We start from the raw sequence: 19,338 nt of genomic DNA on the forward strand, positions 1-19,338 counted from the left end.
GAAGCCTAACACATCTCCTTCTAGTGCTGTTTAGAGCATAAGCAATAGGTCTTTTTTTTTTGTTACTGCAATAGGTCTTTCATATAGTGTTTTACAATTAGAATAAATAAAACAGTGAAAATAGTAGAGTAATTTTATTTGAGAAACTCTCATAACTTTGTGAGAAACTTATCTTTCACATGTTATTTATGTAGTGATTTTTTAAAGAAAATAATTAGATATTAACATTTTCATTTTTTTGAGAGATTCCTAGAGTATATACCATATCCTCTTATTTGTTAAAGAGTATTTGGCTTGTATTTTTTTTGAAAAAAAGAATGTTAAATTAATTCAATAATTTTTTTTTTACTGAAACTATTTAAAAAAATTTGAGCCATATCAATCTATTGTTACATCAAAAACAGAAGAAATTTATCTTAGCGAGAACTATGTTGCTATGGCCTTTCCATATACTGAATCATGTCGTGTATTCATGCTGGAAATGCGGTTTCTTACCTGCTAGTCTATGAAGTTAATCATAGTAGAAACTGAGTTATGCTTTTCACCAAATCTTCTCCCATTTCGTTTTCTCCATATTTTGTATAAGAAGGCCTGAAATACATATATGAGAATGAATAGCTCACGTGCTCAACCTTACCTTTTTGTTGATGCATAAGTAGTTGAATTATATCATCCCATTCATATGTATATTGTTTTACATTTTAATACTATGTTGTGGTAGAGAAAATTTGAGTATGAAATATACATCGATCGTAAATAGCGTAACTTTACGCTGACTCCTCTTTCCCTTCGATACGTGCCTGCTACTGCAGCAGCTAGAGAGAATGGCCTGCAGCTAATCTCGAAACCATTGAAGACCAACTAATTATCTGACTAAGAAATGATAGAAAAACTTTGTTTACTCGAATCAGCTGATTAAATTGACTCTTTAACATTTTCTTTTATTGTTATATGGGAAATGTTAATATCATGATCATAGTCAAATTGTAGGATTCTTGGATGGCCTACAAAAATCAGGATTTGTTTTGAATAGCTTTTTCCATTTTTAATCTTAAAGTTGAACCCAATATCCAATTTAGGCAATATAATACAAATGCAAGGTAAATTTTTAGCGTGAATTTTTTTAAAGCATGAATATATATGAGTGGTTTAAATAAATGATCGAATTTGACCAACTACAAACACTACTATGGTTATTATTTGGAAAAAATCGAATGGTATAGCTACCTAAATTTGTTTTTATCTAAACAGTGAAATTATATTTATCTCATACTTTTTCAGTATTCCTTACAAAAAATATTTCAATTTTACAAAAAATTGTATTCCAAAAATTGAATATGGGATGCAAAAGTACCAACTCCATTTGTTACTATTAGTTTGCCATCCTTTTGGTAAAATTCATAGACTTCTGTATAACTTTTACAATCAATATTTTCAATATTGAATGGCCTATCTGAAGCTGAGTAGCCTGATGAGTTATGTACGATTTGCTCGAATTATTTAATCAAAATAGTATTAAGCTGCATGTTTTGCATATATGTATATCTTTGCAATATAGTAAGTGAGGACAAATTGTAGTCTGATTCTTGGATCTCTTCTTCGACTTAGCTAATCCCTTTTGGACTGATTAGGAAAAAGGATCAGGATTTAATGGTATCAGACCTCCTGATAAGAGGAACCAATGTATGGAACCGGAAAAGAGTGGAGGACACCCTTCCAGCACTGGCCCCTGCTATCTTCTTAATTCAGAAGACAAAATCTGGGTCCTACGAAGTCAAGTCTAGATACTGTGCATTAATGGAATCCAAGATCAATCAATGCACCGTTACCTATGAGAGCAGACTCCAATTGGCAACGACATATATGGGGAAAAGATACACTACCTAAGCTAAAGTTATTTTTGTGGAAAATTTGCATAGGGCTGTGCATTACCTTTAGGAGTTAATCTCCAATCGCGAGGAATCTGTACTTCTGTTGTTTGTCCACACTAGGGATATTGAATCAGTGGTACATCTGTTTTGCCAATGTCCTTTGGCGTTGCAGGTGTGGTCACACGCTCCAGTTCAGGGCCTCCCGGACTTCACAAATCTTGAATCCTTTCCCCAGTTTCTCTCCCAAACGTCGAGTACTGTTTCACTAACTTTTACCAGACTACTTACTGATGTCATCTCCTGGTTCTTCTTGGTCACCAGTCTCTTCAAAGGCAGGTTTAGGCTGGGTTCTAGATGCGGGACAACCACAATACTCCATTAAAGGTGTAATCGCTACACCTAATGTGAGGTATCCTCTACTGGCGGAAGCATTGGCGCCTATAGAAGCAATGACTGCAGCCACCCAATATTCCTTTACCAACGTCTGGTTTCGATCAGATTCTCAGGAGATCATCCGAGCTATCGATTCTAACATCTATCCGATAGAGCTCTACGAAGTTCTCATGGATATTGAATCTCTATCTTCTACTTTCTCCCTTGTTTATTTCTCCTTTATTCGTAGAGAGTTCAGTATTGTTGCTGATTTGCTAGCGAAGAGCGCACTGTATTGGGACTGCTACTTTGTACTGAACCTTTCCTAATGCCATCTATTGTTGTTCAAAAAATAAGTAAGTGATGAATGGTCACGCAATTATTATTATAAGCAATAATATGCAGAGGCAAATAAGATTTGGTGATAAGAAGGCAAAATTGAAAATAGATTGGAAGATTCTTAAACCCAACAAGTGGGGTGTGTACGTACCGCATGAGGGGGATGCACCCTACCCTCCATATCATGCACTTGATTGACCCACCTTTATTTGTTGTTTAGGTTTACTTCTACATGTTTTACAATCATGTTTGCAAATACCTAAGCATTATAATTTGTTGCATATATTTCACTATAATATATGAACTCACATGTATATTCTTGCTAAGAATGTTAATTCACATGTATATTCAAGTAAATCGATAAGTGAAGTGTGCAAGGGATATATAATATTTGTAGGGAATATAATGATGATGATCGAATTTGGAGAGATAGACGCATCATATTAGACCGAGACTAACAATTGCATATGGAGTTACTTTTTATTATTCACATTAAAAATTAAGATATAATGATTAGTTTTTGCATATTTTCTTTGGCTGCTTGTTGTTGTGAGAATATTTTTTTCCACAAGCCATATAAAAAAAACTATTGAGATGGGGTATCGCCGCACATGGGGGCATGGACAAATCCAAAAAATAAATGTTTCGGGACGTCGTGTTGATATTAGTTTAGTTTCTGTATAATAAGAATTGAGTCATTCTTGGGTTCACTCCCTAGGCTGAACCTCTAGGTTCACCAACCAATAGGATTTTATTATTTCAAATTCGATATCTTTTAAAAAAAAAAACAAAATATTCTCAAATTATATTATGTTTTTAAAATAAAAAAAGATAATAATTACAGAAAAAAGAATTAAAAAAATATATTTTTAATGTTCTCAACAAAATACTAAACCCTAAATCCTAATTCCTAAACCCTAAATCATAAACCCTAAACCCTTGGATAAACCCTAAACCCTTGGATAAATCCTAAACCCTTGGGTAAACCCTAAACTCTTGGGTAAACCCTAAACCCTTGGATAAATCCTAAACTCTAAATAAAAAATACTAAAATCCTAAACCTTAAACGCTTGAATGTTTTAGTGTATAGTGATTTTGATTTAGAGTTTTGGATTTATCCTAGAGTTTAGGGTTTATCCAAGGGTTTAGGATTAAGGGTTTAGGGATTAGAATTTAGGGTTTAGGGTTTAATGTTATGCTGACGTCGTAAAATATTTTTTTTGTAATTATTACCTTTTTTTTTACTTTTTAATTTTAAAAACATAATATAATTTGACAATATTTTATTTCCTTTTTTAAAAGATATCTAATATAAAATAAAACAATCCTATTGGTTGGTGAACCTAAAAGTTCATCCTAGGGGTGGACGTAAGAATAAGTCTAATAAAAAAACATATATTTTCTGGAAAATAAAATGAAGTTGTTTGGCCAGTATACAAAATAAAAGCATCTTCGGTTACCATTTAACTGCTAGTGGCGAGAGAGAAGCTTAAACAATTGCGTAGACTTATCATAAATGAATAATAATTCTAATAAATCATGTTGGCTACTACACCCATGTGTTGGTTTTACTTGTTTCAAACTTTCATCTGAAACAGAACTCACATAACTTACTTAATATCTGAAAGTTAAGGTTTGGTTTTATCGTGGCAATTTTTATGAATGATAATTTATATCTTAATGTCTTGTTTTTTCGTCAACAAATTCAATGCCTTTTGTTTGTTTGCCAGCAAAAAATGTCTTTTCAGTTTTACTGTTCAAAATTATAAAATATATACGTTTAGTCAATAATGTGATCGATGATACATCAAAACACGAATCTTATCATGTATTAATCAAATTTGCCAAAGTAATTATTTCCATAATCAGTTCAGTAACACAATTATCAAACACAAAGACTTTTAATACGAACCATACGAATTAACCAAATACATATCACTAATTCGAAAAGACAGAGAGGACAATTTCGTAGTTATATCAAAAACTTAATGGCATAGTTGTATATCCTTCACTATATAAACTTCGTCTCTCCCAAATGCTCAAACCCTCCCACGAGCCCACCTGACATTTTCTCTCTAGCTTTCTCGTGAAGAAATAAAGATTATACTTCGATTTGGACTAAACCGGAGAAAGAACCAAAATAATGGCCGGAGGTCTCGTAAAATGCAGCAAGATCCGCCACATTGTCAGTCTCAAGCAAATGCTCCGGCGATGGCGCAACAAAGCACGTTTATCTTCAGTCAGCCGTTGTGTACCGTCCGATGTTCCATCTGGACACGTGGCGGTATGTGTTGGTAGCAGTTGCAGGAGATTCGTGGTGCGCGCGTCGTACCTGAACCACCCAATCCTGAGTAATCTGCTTGTCCAAGCCGAGGAAGAGTTCGGTTTCGCGAACCAGGGACCGTTGGTTATCCCCTGCGAAGAATCGGTTTTCGAGGAAGCGATCCGGTTCATTTCCCGGTCTGATTCTTCCCGGTCAAGCCGGTTTACTTGTCCCGACGATCTTCAGAAATGCCACGGAGGAATCAAAAGCATGTTGATCGAATCTAGGCCGTTGCTTCACGCCGCCGTCGTCGAGAAAGTCGTATGGTGAAGAGTGTTGGTTCGTACGATTTCTGATTCAGTTTGACTCGAAATGAGTTGGTCGCCACGTGAAAGGAAGCAGACGAGTTTTGTAATAAAATCGTCAATGACTCCGCTGAGTTACCACCGGTTCGGGTGGTGCTAATTTTAATCGGGATCAGGGTTTTTTTTTTGTTTACTAAATATTTATTTATATGGGCCGAGTTACTCACTGAGTCGAGATGGACGAGGTTACGGATTGAGAAGGAGATGGCGGTTTAAAAGGTGGGGATGAGTCGTTCCACCGATGTCATCCCGGGTTCGAACTCATATTCAAGACTGTAAATGTAAATAAGACAAATAAACATTTGGTTTATCTGATTTGAGTATTTGTCAACTTTCTATGTCATTCCGTAATTTTATTACAATCGAATTTTGTGCTAATTACTTTAAAAAATCACTATACTTCTTGGAGTAATCGCAACGAGATAACATACCATACAAACTTAATTTGGTTTGAATTTTAATTTTTAAAAAAATACAATTTATCATCAATTAATATAATACATTAAAAATTCTTATAACCATAATTTTGCACGGTTTTTTAGTTTCAAATATATAAAAAGTTCAACGAGCGATAAGTATATTTTATGAATTAAAAATAGTGTATCCGACCAAGGCCATGTGAAGGAAAGACTATTAGCCCTATTTCGCCTGACTGTGCTCAACGTCTTCTTCTTTTGTCTTCACTTTCTCCATCCCAGTAAAAAGTACAGTCTTTTTTTTTTGGTAGGAAGTAAAAAGTACAGTCTATGGTACACATAATCATTCACTTGAATTTAATTAATGTTAAAATGATTTCTTAAGGAACCTCCGAAACTGTGTACTTTAGATTGTTAATCTAATTGTCTCTCTCTAGAAAATTTCCTCTACCTTCTCTCTAAGAAACTTCCCGATAAAGATTGCGAGTTAGGTGATCGGCGGCGGTTAACGTCGTCGGTCACCACCAACCCTTTTGTTTTTTGTTTCTTATGTATAATATTCCGGTTTAGCGGATCTAGTTTTCGCGGTGGCGAAGTTGTAGTATTTTCGCGGTGGCGATTTTGTGGTGTCTCAACCTCCGTTGAAGCAAGTCTTCAAGGTTATCTTTGTTGTTCTTCAATGGAGGCGTATGTATATACAATACTCCTCTTTCGCAATTCATACTCAGATTCCATTTGTCTAAGGTGGCGGCTTCTTAGCTTTCTCGGATTTGCACTTACTCCTCTTTTAAAGGAATCAATCTTTGCTCACTCAAAAGTAGGGCCGATAAATCGGCTAGAGCAAAGTATCCTAATAGCAAGGAAGAAGTGATGTTGGATTGATCTTGGCTGTTTCAAATGACGATTTAGATGAATCGGCATCTTCTTTAACTGAAGGTGGTCCGATAAAAATCGTTTATTGAAATGACTGAGAATTCTCAGTTTTAATATCCGATGGTGATGGAAGTTTCCCTGAAGATGATGGTTTAGGCGAAAGAGTAAAGGCAGGGGGAATTCATAAGCGTGCCCAGCAATGAAGCTTGAGCATATCGTGTTTTTGCCGGCGGAGTTGCATCCTGGATCTTTTCTTTCCATGCGGTGGCGCGTTAGGGAGCGTGTCTGCTTCAACCGCTTGAAGTCTCATGCAAAAGAAGAAAAAGACACGTGTCTAGACTTATCTCTTTGGAAGCTGCGTGGAATAGTAACAAGATCGAAGAAGACTCATAGTTATTAGGTTAAATATGGGCCTAATAATTTGGGCTTATACTTTATTCGAGTCTGTTGTTATATATAAATGGGTCGTTTGTAATTCTCATGTACTCTGCCCATCTGGGTCTCTCTAATGAAAGAGAATGTTGACAAAAAAAAAAAAAGATTGTTAATCTAATTAACATTATCTGGAAAAAAAATTACAACTCCTAAACTAATGCTAGAAGCTAGAAGGTAACTTAAATTATTACCTCGTCTCTCCCATAGTATATTTATAAAACAGGTCTTATGTCTATGTTTATGTGAAGAGAAGAGTTATGTTTAACTTGATAATAAAAATCTAATTTATCATTTTATTCAGTACTGTTACCACTGTAGAGTGCAGCATCTTCTCTTAAGTAAAGAAATATTTGCGTGTTGATAAAAAAAAAAAAATATTTGCGTAGTTTTTTATAGACATCAGTACCTTATATTTTTTCTTTTTTTTCTTTAACTGATCAGTACCTTATATTTACTTTTTTTTTTGGTAAGAAGTACCTTATATTTACTTGATGAGAAATAGTTACAACTATAAATCGAATAGTTGCGGCGGCATGAGTAATTTGATAGATGTGGAACAAGCATATGGAAATCACTAAGGTCAGTACGAAGTAAATGTGGTGGTCAAACAGATAATTGGTGAGTGGAAAGTGTAATAATTTTACGGGATTTGATCAATTTTTTTTTCTTTTTGTAGAAAATTTGATTTGATCAATTTTTACTACTTCATTTAAATAAATTCTAAGAAGTCTAAAGTCTGTTTAATTATTCATATTCACTTATGCAGTGCGTTTTTCAGTAACAAAAGAAAAAAACTCATTTGGATTCAAAGTCATTTCATATACGTTTCAACTGAGTATTTGATTTTTCATTCTTTTGGCAAAGAATCGGTAGATTAGATATGGAAATATCAGCTACCTGTTTTCAGTTACACCTAAGATTGTAAAGATTTGAAAAGGAAATGCACTTAGTGAGAAAATGTGTTATAATACTTTCTAAAAGTTATGATAATGTTATATATGTATATATGAAAATGACCCTGTCTCCATCCTAAACCCCACAAATATATGATATCTGGCATATGCTCTAACATTTTTTTGTACTTTCAAATTACCTCCCCCGAAAAAAGATAAAGAGAATACTTTACAGAACTATAAATTTATCAATATATACATAAATATCTACAGGCCCCTCTGTATATGTGGAAACATTGTACCGCCACTTGGAGTGACATGAATATATAAGGGTGAAAATAATTTAGAATTATAGAGTTTTATGAGATACGTTATTAGTGGATTCGTGTAAATAGTTTCATGAGAAAATTATTAGACAGAAACTTAATTAATTGTATTTTTTGGTTGACAGAAAGGACGAGAAAATTCTTTGAAAGAACAACGAAGAGAAACCAATTGGGAGCCTATCAATCCAATCACATAACTTATACACTATGAGTATAACTTATTTTTTGGAAAAACTAAAGAATTGGGTGTTTAGGGAAAAATTAGATGCTTTTTGAGCGAGTGCCCATTCAAGCTCCTTTGCGTTCATTCCATACAGTTATCTTGTTTTTGTTTTTCTTCTTCTAATGATTTAATATATATAATGTGATACTGAATATTATAAAAAAGATACTTGCAACTTTTTAAATTCCAACTAGAGCAACATGCAGAGAAGTTCATGTTCATGCATTTTAGAGTTTGATTTGAAATTTTGAAAGTGAAAGAAACCATTAGAAATTATGATTAAGGCTTATTCCGGTGGGTACGTATGAGGGTGTAGATAAAACTGAAACCAGCGGCCCTTTTGTCTCTTATCTTACGCGATTAGAGTCTTATTCTTTTACAAAGCGTATCTTGGTTTAGTTGTAATAATTTTTATATGATTCGCAAATCGTCTTCCATCTAGCTGAACTTAATAGAGTTGGATCGATGGATTATGGATTCAATATATTATTTCTCATCGAGTTAAGCCAAAATATGACAGAGAGACTGAGATGAAACTAGAAATGTTAATTAGAACATCAGTAAGAATTTCTGAGTACTAGAATAAATAAAAGGTATGTTTGTTTTTCAACCTTATATAAAGAAGGTTCTTATAGAATGGTACACATATAAAATCGTATTGATTTGTTACAGGCTGATCAGAAGCGGGACCGAGGAGTTTCATTTGGGAATTTAAATAACTATAAGACAATCACAAGATATATATTTATATTGGGTTGATCTTATGTGGCTTATATTTCCATAGGGGAATTATTTCGAGTAACTCTTACACAACTCTCACTTTTTCTAAGTTTATCAAACGAGTATAACATTTACACATACCAAACTCTATGACCATTATAGACCTTATACCCCATGTATATCATTAGCATATATATATAAAGGTTTGATGTACCAAAAAGGATTGAAAACGAACAAGTGAAGAAAACCACCCCAAACCCTGAAAAGTCACAATACAGAAATAGGTTTGCTTCACTGAGTGCATGTCTTTGTAGTTCTACCAACTTTTTATTTAAAAGGTCAGAAACTTTTTGAGGGAAAACCAAAGACTGAGGAAGGTAAGATATGTCACTTTGGTTGGCAACTGAGGAAATGGTTGTCAATTACATTAGTTTTTGGATTTCTTGCAGGTCTTGTCGATTGAAAGCCCATTGTTTAGGTTTTTAAAGAACGAATCTAGACCTAAATTGTATGTGACCAGTAGGGGTGAGCAATATTGGAAATGACTTATTACTTTAGCTGTCATTCATGAAAATGACATGGAAATAAAAACATAATCAAAATTGAGTGTTCAGCCGTGCTTCCCTTAACCAAAAAAAAAAAACATTGGCTCAGAGCAGCTCTACAAAAAAAAAAATACTATTTTAGAATTTCTTAAACTCTATATTTGAAGTTTAAAAATGTTCTTCTCGAAAATCAAAGTTTTAAACTCAAGTTCATAACTATTTGTATTTTATAATATAGTCCTTATATTTGTCATAACTAATTTAAATTCATAACACTTTTGTAAATAACTAGCACATATATAAATATATTACAACAATATTAATTAATAAAATATTCTATTAAAATATAAAAAATTAAATAAAAATGACTTAATTAATATTAAAATTCAAACAAAATATCATATTATTAAATAAAATGATTTTCGTAATGCATATATAATCTATTAGTGCATTTCGAAGTAAAAATGGCTCTCCTACTTTTTACTTTGTAGATTACGAGCTAAAAGTTGTTGAAATTAGGTGATATTGATACTTGTAAATACATTAGATCAGAACAAGAAAGTAAAAGAGAAACATAAAATATTGCTAAAAGACTAATTTCTTTTCGATGATATTAATATTTGTGAATATATTCGATATGAACAAGAAATAATTGTACGAAAAGGACATCAAAATTACAACAACAACAACCATCTTCAGTTACACAAAAAAAATTGGAAAATATTTGAAAATTTTAAAGGTTCCGGATCAAACTTACCTGACTATTAGTGTTGTTGTAATATTTAAATTTGTGTAATAGTTATGTCTTCATGTAATTTTTTAAATTCTTTTTATTAAGTTTTTTGTATATTATTAATGTCTAAATCTAATTTAAAATATTTAAATCTAATTTATAAATATTTTGGAGATGCTCTTAGGACATCACTTTTTCAAAAACACTTAATAACATATACTGAACCATTACTAATTTGAAGTAATAATATTTGTTTATATGGGCTTAAGTATAAATTTTATAAATATTTATACACAAAATATGGACCACAGCAAAGAAAGACATTGATTAATCCATTAGTTCACTAATTAAAGTTATAGTTTAGTGACAAATCTAAAAAGATTAATTTTACAAAAATTCTAGGTAACAAAACAATTTAGCCGACTTACGTCTTCCTTTCACGAACCTGTTTTGAAGGTTCAAATCATATTAATAAAGTAGTTTCATCTCACTTTCTCTTACAGACCACTCTAATTAAGGTAAAACTATCCCTTATATTTTCTTATTTCCAACTATTTATTTATCTACCTTCAGTAATTTTCATTTATTTTTCCAAACTGTGGATAACAATCACAATTTCATACGTTGAAAAGATGTCACCGAACAAAGACATCAACGGAGTGATAGAAAGATATCATCGGTTACATCTTTTGAGAGGATATATTTCAGAGCTAAAGCTGATAAAATTTTATTTCGTTCAACTATGTTACAAGAAATATTAGGGATTTAACTATTTTATCTATCGAAAGAAAACTTTTAAGAAAAATTGATTTTGAAAGTCCAGTCAGTGAATTCATAGAGAAGAAAATTAGACAAAATATGTTTTAGAACTATTATTTAGTGTGTTGGTATTTTAGAAGTGACTAATTTTAAGACATTTTTTCTTTATAAATGAGGGCATTTTTTTGTCGCTTACATATGCTATTAGTAGTCGCATGGCTCTCAGCTGGTTTGGTTTCTGTTGATGTGTATAGTGTTTTTTATCCTTTTTTTTTGTCATTTGATGGATTAATATTAACTTGAACAAGGTAGTTCACAAAGCCAACAAAAGTGTTGGAACCTTTCCGGAACCATAAGCCAGCATGGTGATATGCACCATCCGGAGACAAAGTTTGATACATCCACTAAAACATACGCTAAACTAAAAGAAGAAGAGAAGTTGATAAGGAGCATAGGGAGATAAGCGAAGAATTTCAAAAATGGAAAAGCTAAACGGCCGAAAGCATATATGAAAGAAAAAGCGATGCAAGCTTAATTATCTGAGTTGGAAGATGATCTCCTATAACGTTTTCACCAGTGCAGCACGTTCAACCACCACACATAAAATTTCTTCCTCTACAAGAAGCCACATAGAACCAATCTTCAACCCGAGCAGCTAAAGAAGACGCGGTTGGTAATTAACTACTCAAAGATTGCATGCAATTGAGCTATGGCTCCACAATTCCTTACCAAGTAATCCGGAAAACCTGTTGGTTTCAAATCAAGGAACTACATTACATCTCAGCCCCGGAGTTTCACCGACTGAAGAGAACAAAACCAAGACCAGAGGACTAACAACGAGGGTATACCAAGGATAACCACCATTAAGAGCTAGAAACCTCAAAGGAGACAGAGCAAAACCAACTTCCATGGCAGAGAAACTCTACCGTAAAAAGCAGAAAATGATAACTCCCAACAAAACCATCAGACCAAACACACTCCACAAATCTCTCAAAACAAAACACCAAACCCCTAAATCTAAATTCGCTACACTCGCTCAAGTTGTCTCCATGAAGAAACCTCAGACTGAAGCTCCACAAGAACGACCCACAAGCGCCGACCTTGACACAGAACCGAACTTATATCGAGAGGTTTTGAACTTAGATCTAGGCTAAGACAGAACAAAGCTTAAAACCTATGTGAAACAGAGAGTTTTCAATACACACTGGAAGAGTCAAGAAACCAGGAGAGACACAACAGACCACCATAGAAATACTTTAGCTTTGCCTCACCTGAACCGATGGAAGAAGTACCACCCCACATCATAGCCGGTATAACCTGCACTGCACAGCAGAAAAAGCTTCGGATGTAGTCAATCAGCCTAAGCAATCGACAGGAAGAGATCGACATCGAGTCCCTTATCTCCAACTCCCCTGTTTCTTGGAAGCCTCTTCTCAGCCTACAAACGACACTATACTAGACTAAGGACCTTCTCACAGCACGGACGAAGGTCGCCGGATACCGGAGAAGGTAAGACCAATGAACACTCTTTTTCTCTTGCGGTAGCTCTAGGGTTTTCTCTCAAAGGTTTTTTTTTTCTGTGACCAAGTTTTAGTGGTTTTTTATCTTTTGAATTGTAGTTTTAAAGACATGGATCAAACAAGAAATATCTCAAACCACATGGATTTTTCTTTTTCCTTAAACCACATGAAAATTAGTTCTATTCAGTTCGATTTAACTGGACCTGCCCTCCCGTAACATTATGGTTGTGTGAATGAAAAACCTTACAGGTAATAATTATTTGGTTATTAAGACTAACATATTATTTTTTCTCTGTAAGCTTTTCCTTGGGTTTGTCTATTTTAAGCCTAGTCCACTTTACCTTATATCTTGCTTTGAAAGCCTACAATAGATAACAAAATATCTCTTGCAGCAAAAGAAAGGATAATCTACATTCTCTCGAGTTTCAACAAAAGAAAGGATAATTTACATTCTCTTGAGTTTCTATTACTTGTTATATATACCAACTTTTGTAAGGCCTTTTTAATGCCCAAATAACAATGGCTATTGTATAGCATTTAGTAAATACGTTAAGTCAATTGGTGAGCTATAATTCTAACCTATAAATAAGGAGGTAAGTTTAGGTGAAATTCATCGCTCTCTTATAATTCCTTTCCTACTTCTTCTTTGTTGCCCGATTGGCCGCCAGGGCTGGTCTATGGCATAAGCGGGTGAAGCTATGGCTTAGGGCAGAAAATTTTACAAGAGCATATGTTTTTGTTGTTAATGGGACATATTTTAGTTTTTTTTTTTTTTTTGCTTTTTACAAATAATTAAGATTTGTAAGGTTTTCTTAGCTAAAACAATATTTGTGGGAATAATTAATCAGAATAAACATTTGTCGGATCCTTTAGCAATATTTATAAACTTGTATTAACAAATATATTTGTTAATTTCTATTTTAGACAACTAAAACCCTAATTAAAAGTTAGCTACTAAATGTTTTTCGTGTTGTCTCTTTATTTTCTGCCATTTTCCCAATTTATTTTCTATTGCTTCAATTCTTAGATCATAATCTTCGTATTGACGAGAGATACGTGACTAATTTATTAATTTCTAAATTTTTATAAAAACTAAAAAATTATGATGAGAGCAGTATCACGTGTTGACATTATTACGAGTCGTTACGAGTTTGCTCTTCTTTTGTGTTCACCAATCTTAATGATAGTTAGTTGAGACTGTTATTTTTGAAAAACTTGACTACATAAGTTTAAGTAGTGATTTGAAGGAAAAGAAGCAAAAAGATCGATATTTCGTTAATAAGTATTTTCTATTCGATTATTTTTGTTTCCTTACAAACCTTTTGTGAAACTTGATTGTTTAATGGAAGTTTATTTATTTCTATTACTGATGTTATATGATTTTGGATTATATATAAACTAGGTGATTTTTCTATGCTCATGCAAAGATATAAATATATACAAAATAATTAATAATTACTTAATTTTTTAATTAATATATATATATATATATATCATTATAAAAATTATTAGTTATTTTCTTTTATTTAGAAATTTTATCTTATTTGAAAAAAAAAAAAAATATATATATATATATATATATCATATGTAAATAGTGTTTAAATAATATATTTATTTTAGTTATATATGCAATCTAGGTTTAAAAATTTCATTGATTTACTTATTTATTTTTGGGGTTTACTAAGTCGAATTTTTACTACAACTATTTGAATTTTAAATAGCTAAAATCATATTAAATGTTATTAAAATTTCATTTTTTATTTTAGATTTGTAAATATATCTTTGTAATTTTTTTCATTTATTATGTATCCTTTTGATAAAATATTAAAAATAAATTAAAACTGTATTATTTTAGAAAATATAATTTTTGAATCTATTGACAAACATAATTTATTAATTCTTATTAGTTATTTAGTTTAAAGTTAGTTGTAACATTAAGAAGATATTAAATTATCAATATATAAAGCAGATGGTTGATTTATATTATTAAAAATATTTTGTTTACACTTTTAATCTTTTGATCTAAACATATATATAGAAAATATTTTTGGTTGTTTTATTTTATTTTATTATTTATTATATTATTTAAGGTAAAATATTTTAAAAATTATCTTCTTTAAAAAATATATTCATTATTAGTTATTAAATAAAATATCGAAATTATATATATATATATATATATATATACAATTTTCATATTTTAGTAGTTTAAGAAAATATTATGATAAAAAAAAGGAAATTAAAAGCAAAAAATTATGAAACAAAAAGGAAAATAAAATAAAAAAAATTATAATAATGGTATTATACATAATATTTTCAATTCATTAAGAATACTTTTGTAATTGACTACTCTAAAATTAACATGAAAACTATACATAAGAAACTGATTTCTCAAATAATATTATAGAGATATAAATACATATTTTTTTGAAATGGCTTAGGGCACGATAATATATTAGACCGGCACTGGAAAGAGCCAAACAGATTCTAAAGTTCACGTTGTTAGAAGATTTGAAAACAAAATATAAACTTAACAATTTTTATTTATTAACGGGACACTTAACGTTGACATCGGGAAGGTTATTTGGCGTTGTCAATGGTTTATTTGGAAAGAAAAGAGCTTGGTGTTTTTTTAGCCAATGTTTGATACTTGAGGGTTTAATCGACCTTATTCCCCTTGATTAAGCAAGCATATCTTTGCACACAGAAATAAACTCTACTAATTACCGACCAAACACAAAATTATTTATGTCCATTATTGCAACCACCCGGCGCAATAAATATCTCAATCACTTTAGTTTAGTTTTTAATTATATTCGTTAATTGAAAACGAAATAGTCCATGTAGACACTAAGAACATCTCCCAAAAGAAACTTTATTTTAAAGTTTCCAAAACTTTATATTTGAAGTTTAAAAGTGTTCTTCTCTAAAAGCAAAACTTCAAACTCAACTTTAAAACTATTTGTATTTTATAATATGGTCCTTATATTGTAAACAACTAGCAGATATATAAACATATTACAACAATATTAATTAATAAAATATTCTATTAAAATATAAAAATTTAAATAAAAATAACTTAATTAATATTGAACTTCAAACAAAATACCATATTATTCTATAAAATAATTTTCGTAATGCATATTTGATCTATTAGTGCATATCGAAGTAAAAATGGCTCTCTTCATTTTTACTTTGTAGATTACGAGCTAAATATTGTTGAAATCAGGTGATATTGATACTTGTAAATACATTAGATCGAAACAAGAAAGTAAAATAGAAACGTACAATATTGCTAAAATACTAATTTATTTTTGATGATATTAATACTCGTGAATATATTCGATATAAACAAAAAAAAATTGTACGAAAAATACATCAAAAACAACAACAACAACAACCATCTTAAGTTACACAAAAAAAAAATTGGACAATATTTGAAAATTTTGAAGTTTCCGGATCAAACTTACCTGACTATTAGTGTTGTTGTAATATTTAAATTTGTGTAATAGTTATGTCTTCATGTAACTTTTTATTTTTTTTGTTAAGTTTCGTACATTATGGTTGTCTAAATCTATTTTAAAATATTTTAAACCTTATTTAAAAGTTTTATTTAATTTTATGTGTAAAATTTAAAATCTGTAAAAAAAAATAAAATATTTATGAGATATATTTTTTTAAAGATTAAAACAATAAACAAGAAAATATTTATGAATCATAAAAGTGGTGTGTGATTGTAGGGACCAAAATGCAAATAAAATATGAAACTTCAAATTTGAAGTTTTGAGTAGTGAAACTTTAAATATAGAGTTTCACTTTTCAAAACTTCAAATTTGAAGTTTTGAAGTTCCTTTTTGGAGAACAGAAAACTTCATATTTGAAGTTATAGAGTGTTTTTTGGAAATGTTCTAATATACGTCTTTTCTATTTACAAACAACAAGACCAAAAAAAAAGAAATGAAAAAGAAGAGGGTGACGGAACAGAATGAAAATGGAAATGATATGGTGAACCTATTATGACATCTCACTCTGGGCTTGCTAGTTGCTACTTCCATCCATCATCTCTCCCTCCAAAATTTTTTTGAATCTATTGACAAACATAATTTATTAATTCTTATTAGTTACTAGATTTTTTAACCGCGCTACGCGCGGATAAGATATTATATGTATTTCTCTATTCTAAAAAAATAATGTATAATATTGTATTACATTATTTAAAGAATATAAAATAAGACTACATAACATAAATATATTTTTAAAATTTTCTTTATGGAAATCATTATGTTGTTTGATTTTTGTACTTGATTCACATATTTGCATAGTTATTTGTGATAGATGAATAACTATATTTTAATTATCAGTAAATAATATATATTTATTATATAATATAAGAAAAATAAATTTATTTACTTTTCTCATGTTGGGGACTCGGTTATAGACATATCATATTCGAAAGAGACATTTTTACAGTTATTAATCTTCTTAACAGTTAAGAAACAAATCTGAATATCAAAACAATATGTCATACGATCTCTTTGTGGAATAACTGCTCTGAAGAAATTCAATTTAGAAATCAAAAAGGACTGAAAATAGATGTGCAGATGTTTTATCTAAGTCAGCTTTACAAAATACTATTCATAGTTCATATATCATTTATGTCCATCCTATTTTTTTGTCTATCATTTCTTAAACATCTTGAAATAACTGATGCTAATTAATAATAAACTTTTGGCTGGCAAAAAAATCAATTTTGTCTAATTATCGCTTAATTTGTCTAAATGATATATATGTATTTCTCAATTCTAAAAAAATAATGTATAATATTGTATTACATTATTTAAAAAATATAAAATAAGAGTATCTAACGTAAATATATTTTTTAAATTTTCTTTGTGGAAATCATTATGTTGTTTGATTGTTGTACTTGATTCACATATTTGCATAGATATTTGTGATAGATGAATAACTTTATTTTTATTATCAGTAAATAATATATATTTATTATTTAATATAAGAAAAATGAAATTATTTACTTTTTAAACAAAGTTGTCTCATGTTGGGGATTCGGTTATAGACATATAATATTCGAATGAGATATTTTTACAGTTATCAATCTTCTTAATAGTCAAGAAACAAATCTTAATATCAAAACAATATCTCATACGATCTCTTTGTGGAATAACTACTCTGAAAAAATTGAATTTAGGCATCAAAAAGGACTGGAAATGATGTGCAGATGTGTTATCTAAGTCAGCTTTACAAAGTACTATTATTCATAGTTCATATATCATTTAAGTTCATCATTTCTTAAACATCTTGAAATAACTGATGCTAATTAATAATAAACTTTTGGCTGGAAAAAAAAATCAAATTTGTCTAATTATTGCTTAAATATTTTATTAATCTTGTCTAAGAAGCTTTCCATTGATATCATAGTTTAATTTTTATTAGTTTTTTTTGTTAATTTTAGAGTTTTTTGTATTTAAGATTTTTTCCATATTAAGCTTATATTTCTTTTACATAATATATATTTGTCATAAAAATTACCATCAAATCAGTTTTACTTATTTATTATTTTGTTTTTAATGAAAATACACTTTTTAAATAATTTAATTTAAAATAAAATTATATATTAATTTGTTGTATTCTAACAATTTGATTGATTTAATTAATTTGCTTTGGTGGATAACTTAAAAAGTTTTCATATGAATCGGGGAAAGCAAGCTTATGTTGTTATATTATATTTATTTGTGTATATGGAATCTATATATAATGCTAGTGTAATAAAGAAATAACATTATTTTTTTTGTAACTTCAAAAAGATACATTATTACAATTTGAAATTATTCAAAATTGAATAAAATGGTAATTAAATAAATATAATTGTTTTTTTTATCTTGTTTAGTTTGATTCTCATGAAAAGAAATCGATAGGTTAAACAAATGTTTCAAAATTTGTTGTGTTATTGTTTTGTCTATAAATTACAAAATTTATTGAATTGATATATTTAATTATTGCACCCTTAAATAATATTTTATTAAAACATTAGAGAACTGTGTTTTGAGTTGTTTTGTCAAAATTGTACAAAAATCTATGCTTTTTCATATTTGTCACGAAAATTTATATGTTAAACTTTCTTTTACAAAATTCCTAACTTTGTCACGAAAACAAAAATCTATGTTTTTCATATTTGTCAATGTTCTCACACTTTCAAATAATATATTAGCTTACTCACTTACTTATTTTTTTGTACAAAACAAAGTATCGGAGTCTTGAAAGTTGAATCCATATTATTGTAAATGTACATAAGAGTTTGTGATTACATATTTAGTTATTCTTGTATATGTATCCAAGAAAGTTTCAATGGCTTAGTGGTGTCTGTCCTATATTTATGTCATATTAACCCGGGTTCGATCCTTTCCTTTGCATTTTTTTTTTACGAAAAAATGAATGAGATGACGTGGCAACTTCGGACTATCTGATTGGACGATTTTTTATGCCTACGTGGACACTTTAAAAAGAGGTTATATCCCCCTTTTAGTATAGTATAGATTTAGTTTAAAGTTAGTTGTAACATTAAGAAGATATTAAATTATCAATATATAAAGCAGATGGTTGATTTATATTATTAAAAATATTTTGTTTCCACTTTTAATCTTTTGATCTAAACATATATATAGAAAAT

The 19,338-nt window shown here is 30.0% G+C and overlaps 1 protein-coding gene across 1 annotated transcript; it reads left to right on the forward strand.

Annotated features, from left to right (window-relative positions):
* The first annotated feature begins 3,856 nt into the window (after positions 1-3,856).
* Positions 3,857-15,937, forward strand: LOC117126689 (auxin-responsive protein SAUR50-like). Its single transcript, XM_033275512.1, has one exon. It carries the CDS (start codon positions 4,726-4,728, stop codon positions 5,173-5,175), a length of 450 nt encoding a protein of 149 aa, XP_033131403.1. The 5' UTR covers positions 3,857-4,725; the 3' UTR covers positions 5,176-15,937.
* The last annotated feature ends 3,401 nt before the right edge of the window (positions 15,938-19,338 follow it).

This window comes from Brassica rapa, chromosome A07, assembly GCF_000309985.2.
Source record: "Brassica rapa cultivar Chiifu-401-42 chromosome A07, CAAS_Brap_v3.01, whole genome shotgun sequence".
Lineage (NCBI taxonomy): Eukaryota > Viridiplantae > Streptophyta > Magnoliopsida > Brassicales > Brassicaceae > Brassica > Brassica rapa.

What these genes read in the sequence shown, in the direction of transcription:
- LOC117126689 (XM_033275512.1), top strand. Translation starts at nt 4,726, where the DNA reads ATGGCCGGAGGTCTCGTAAAATGCAGCAAGATCCGCCACATTGTCAGT.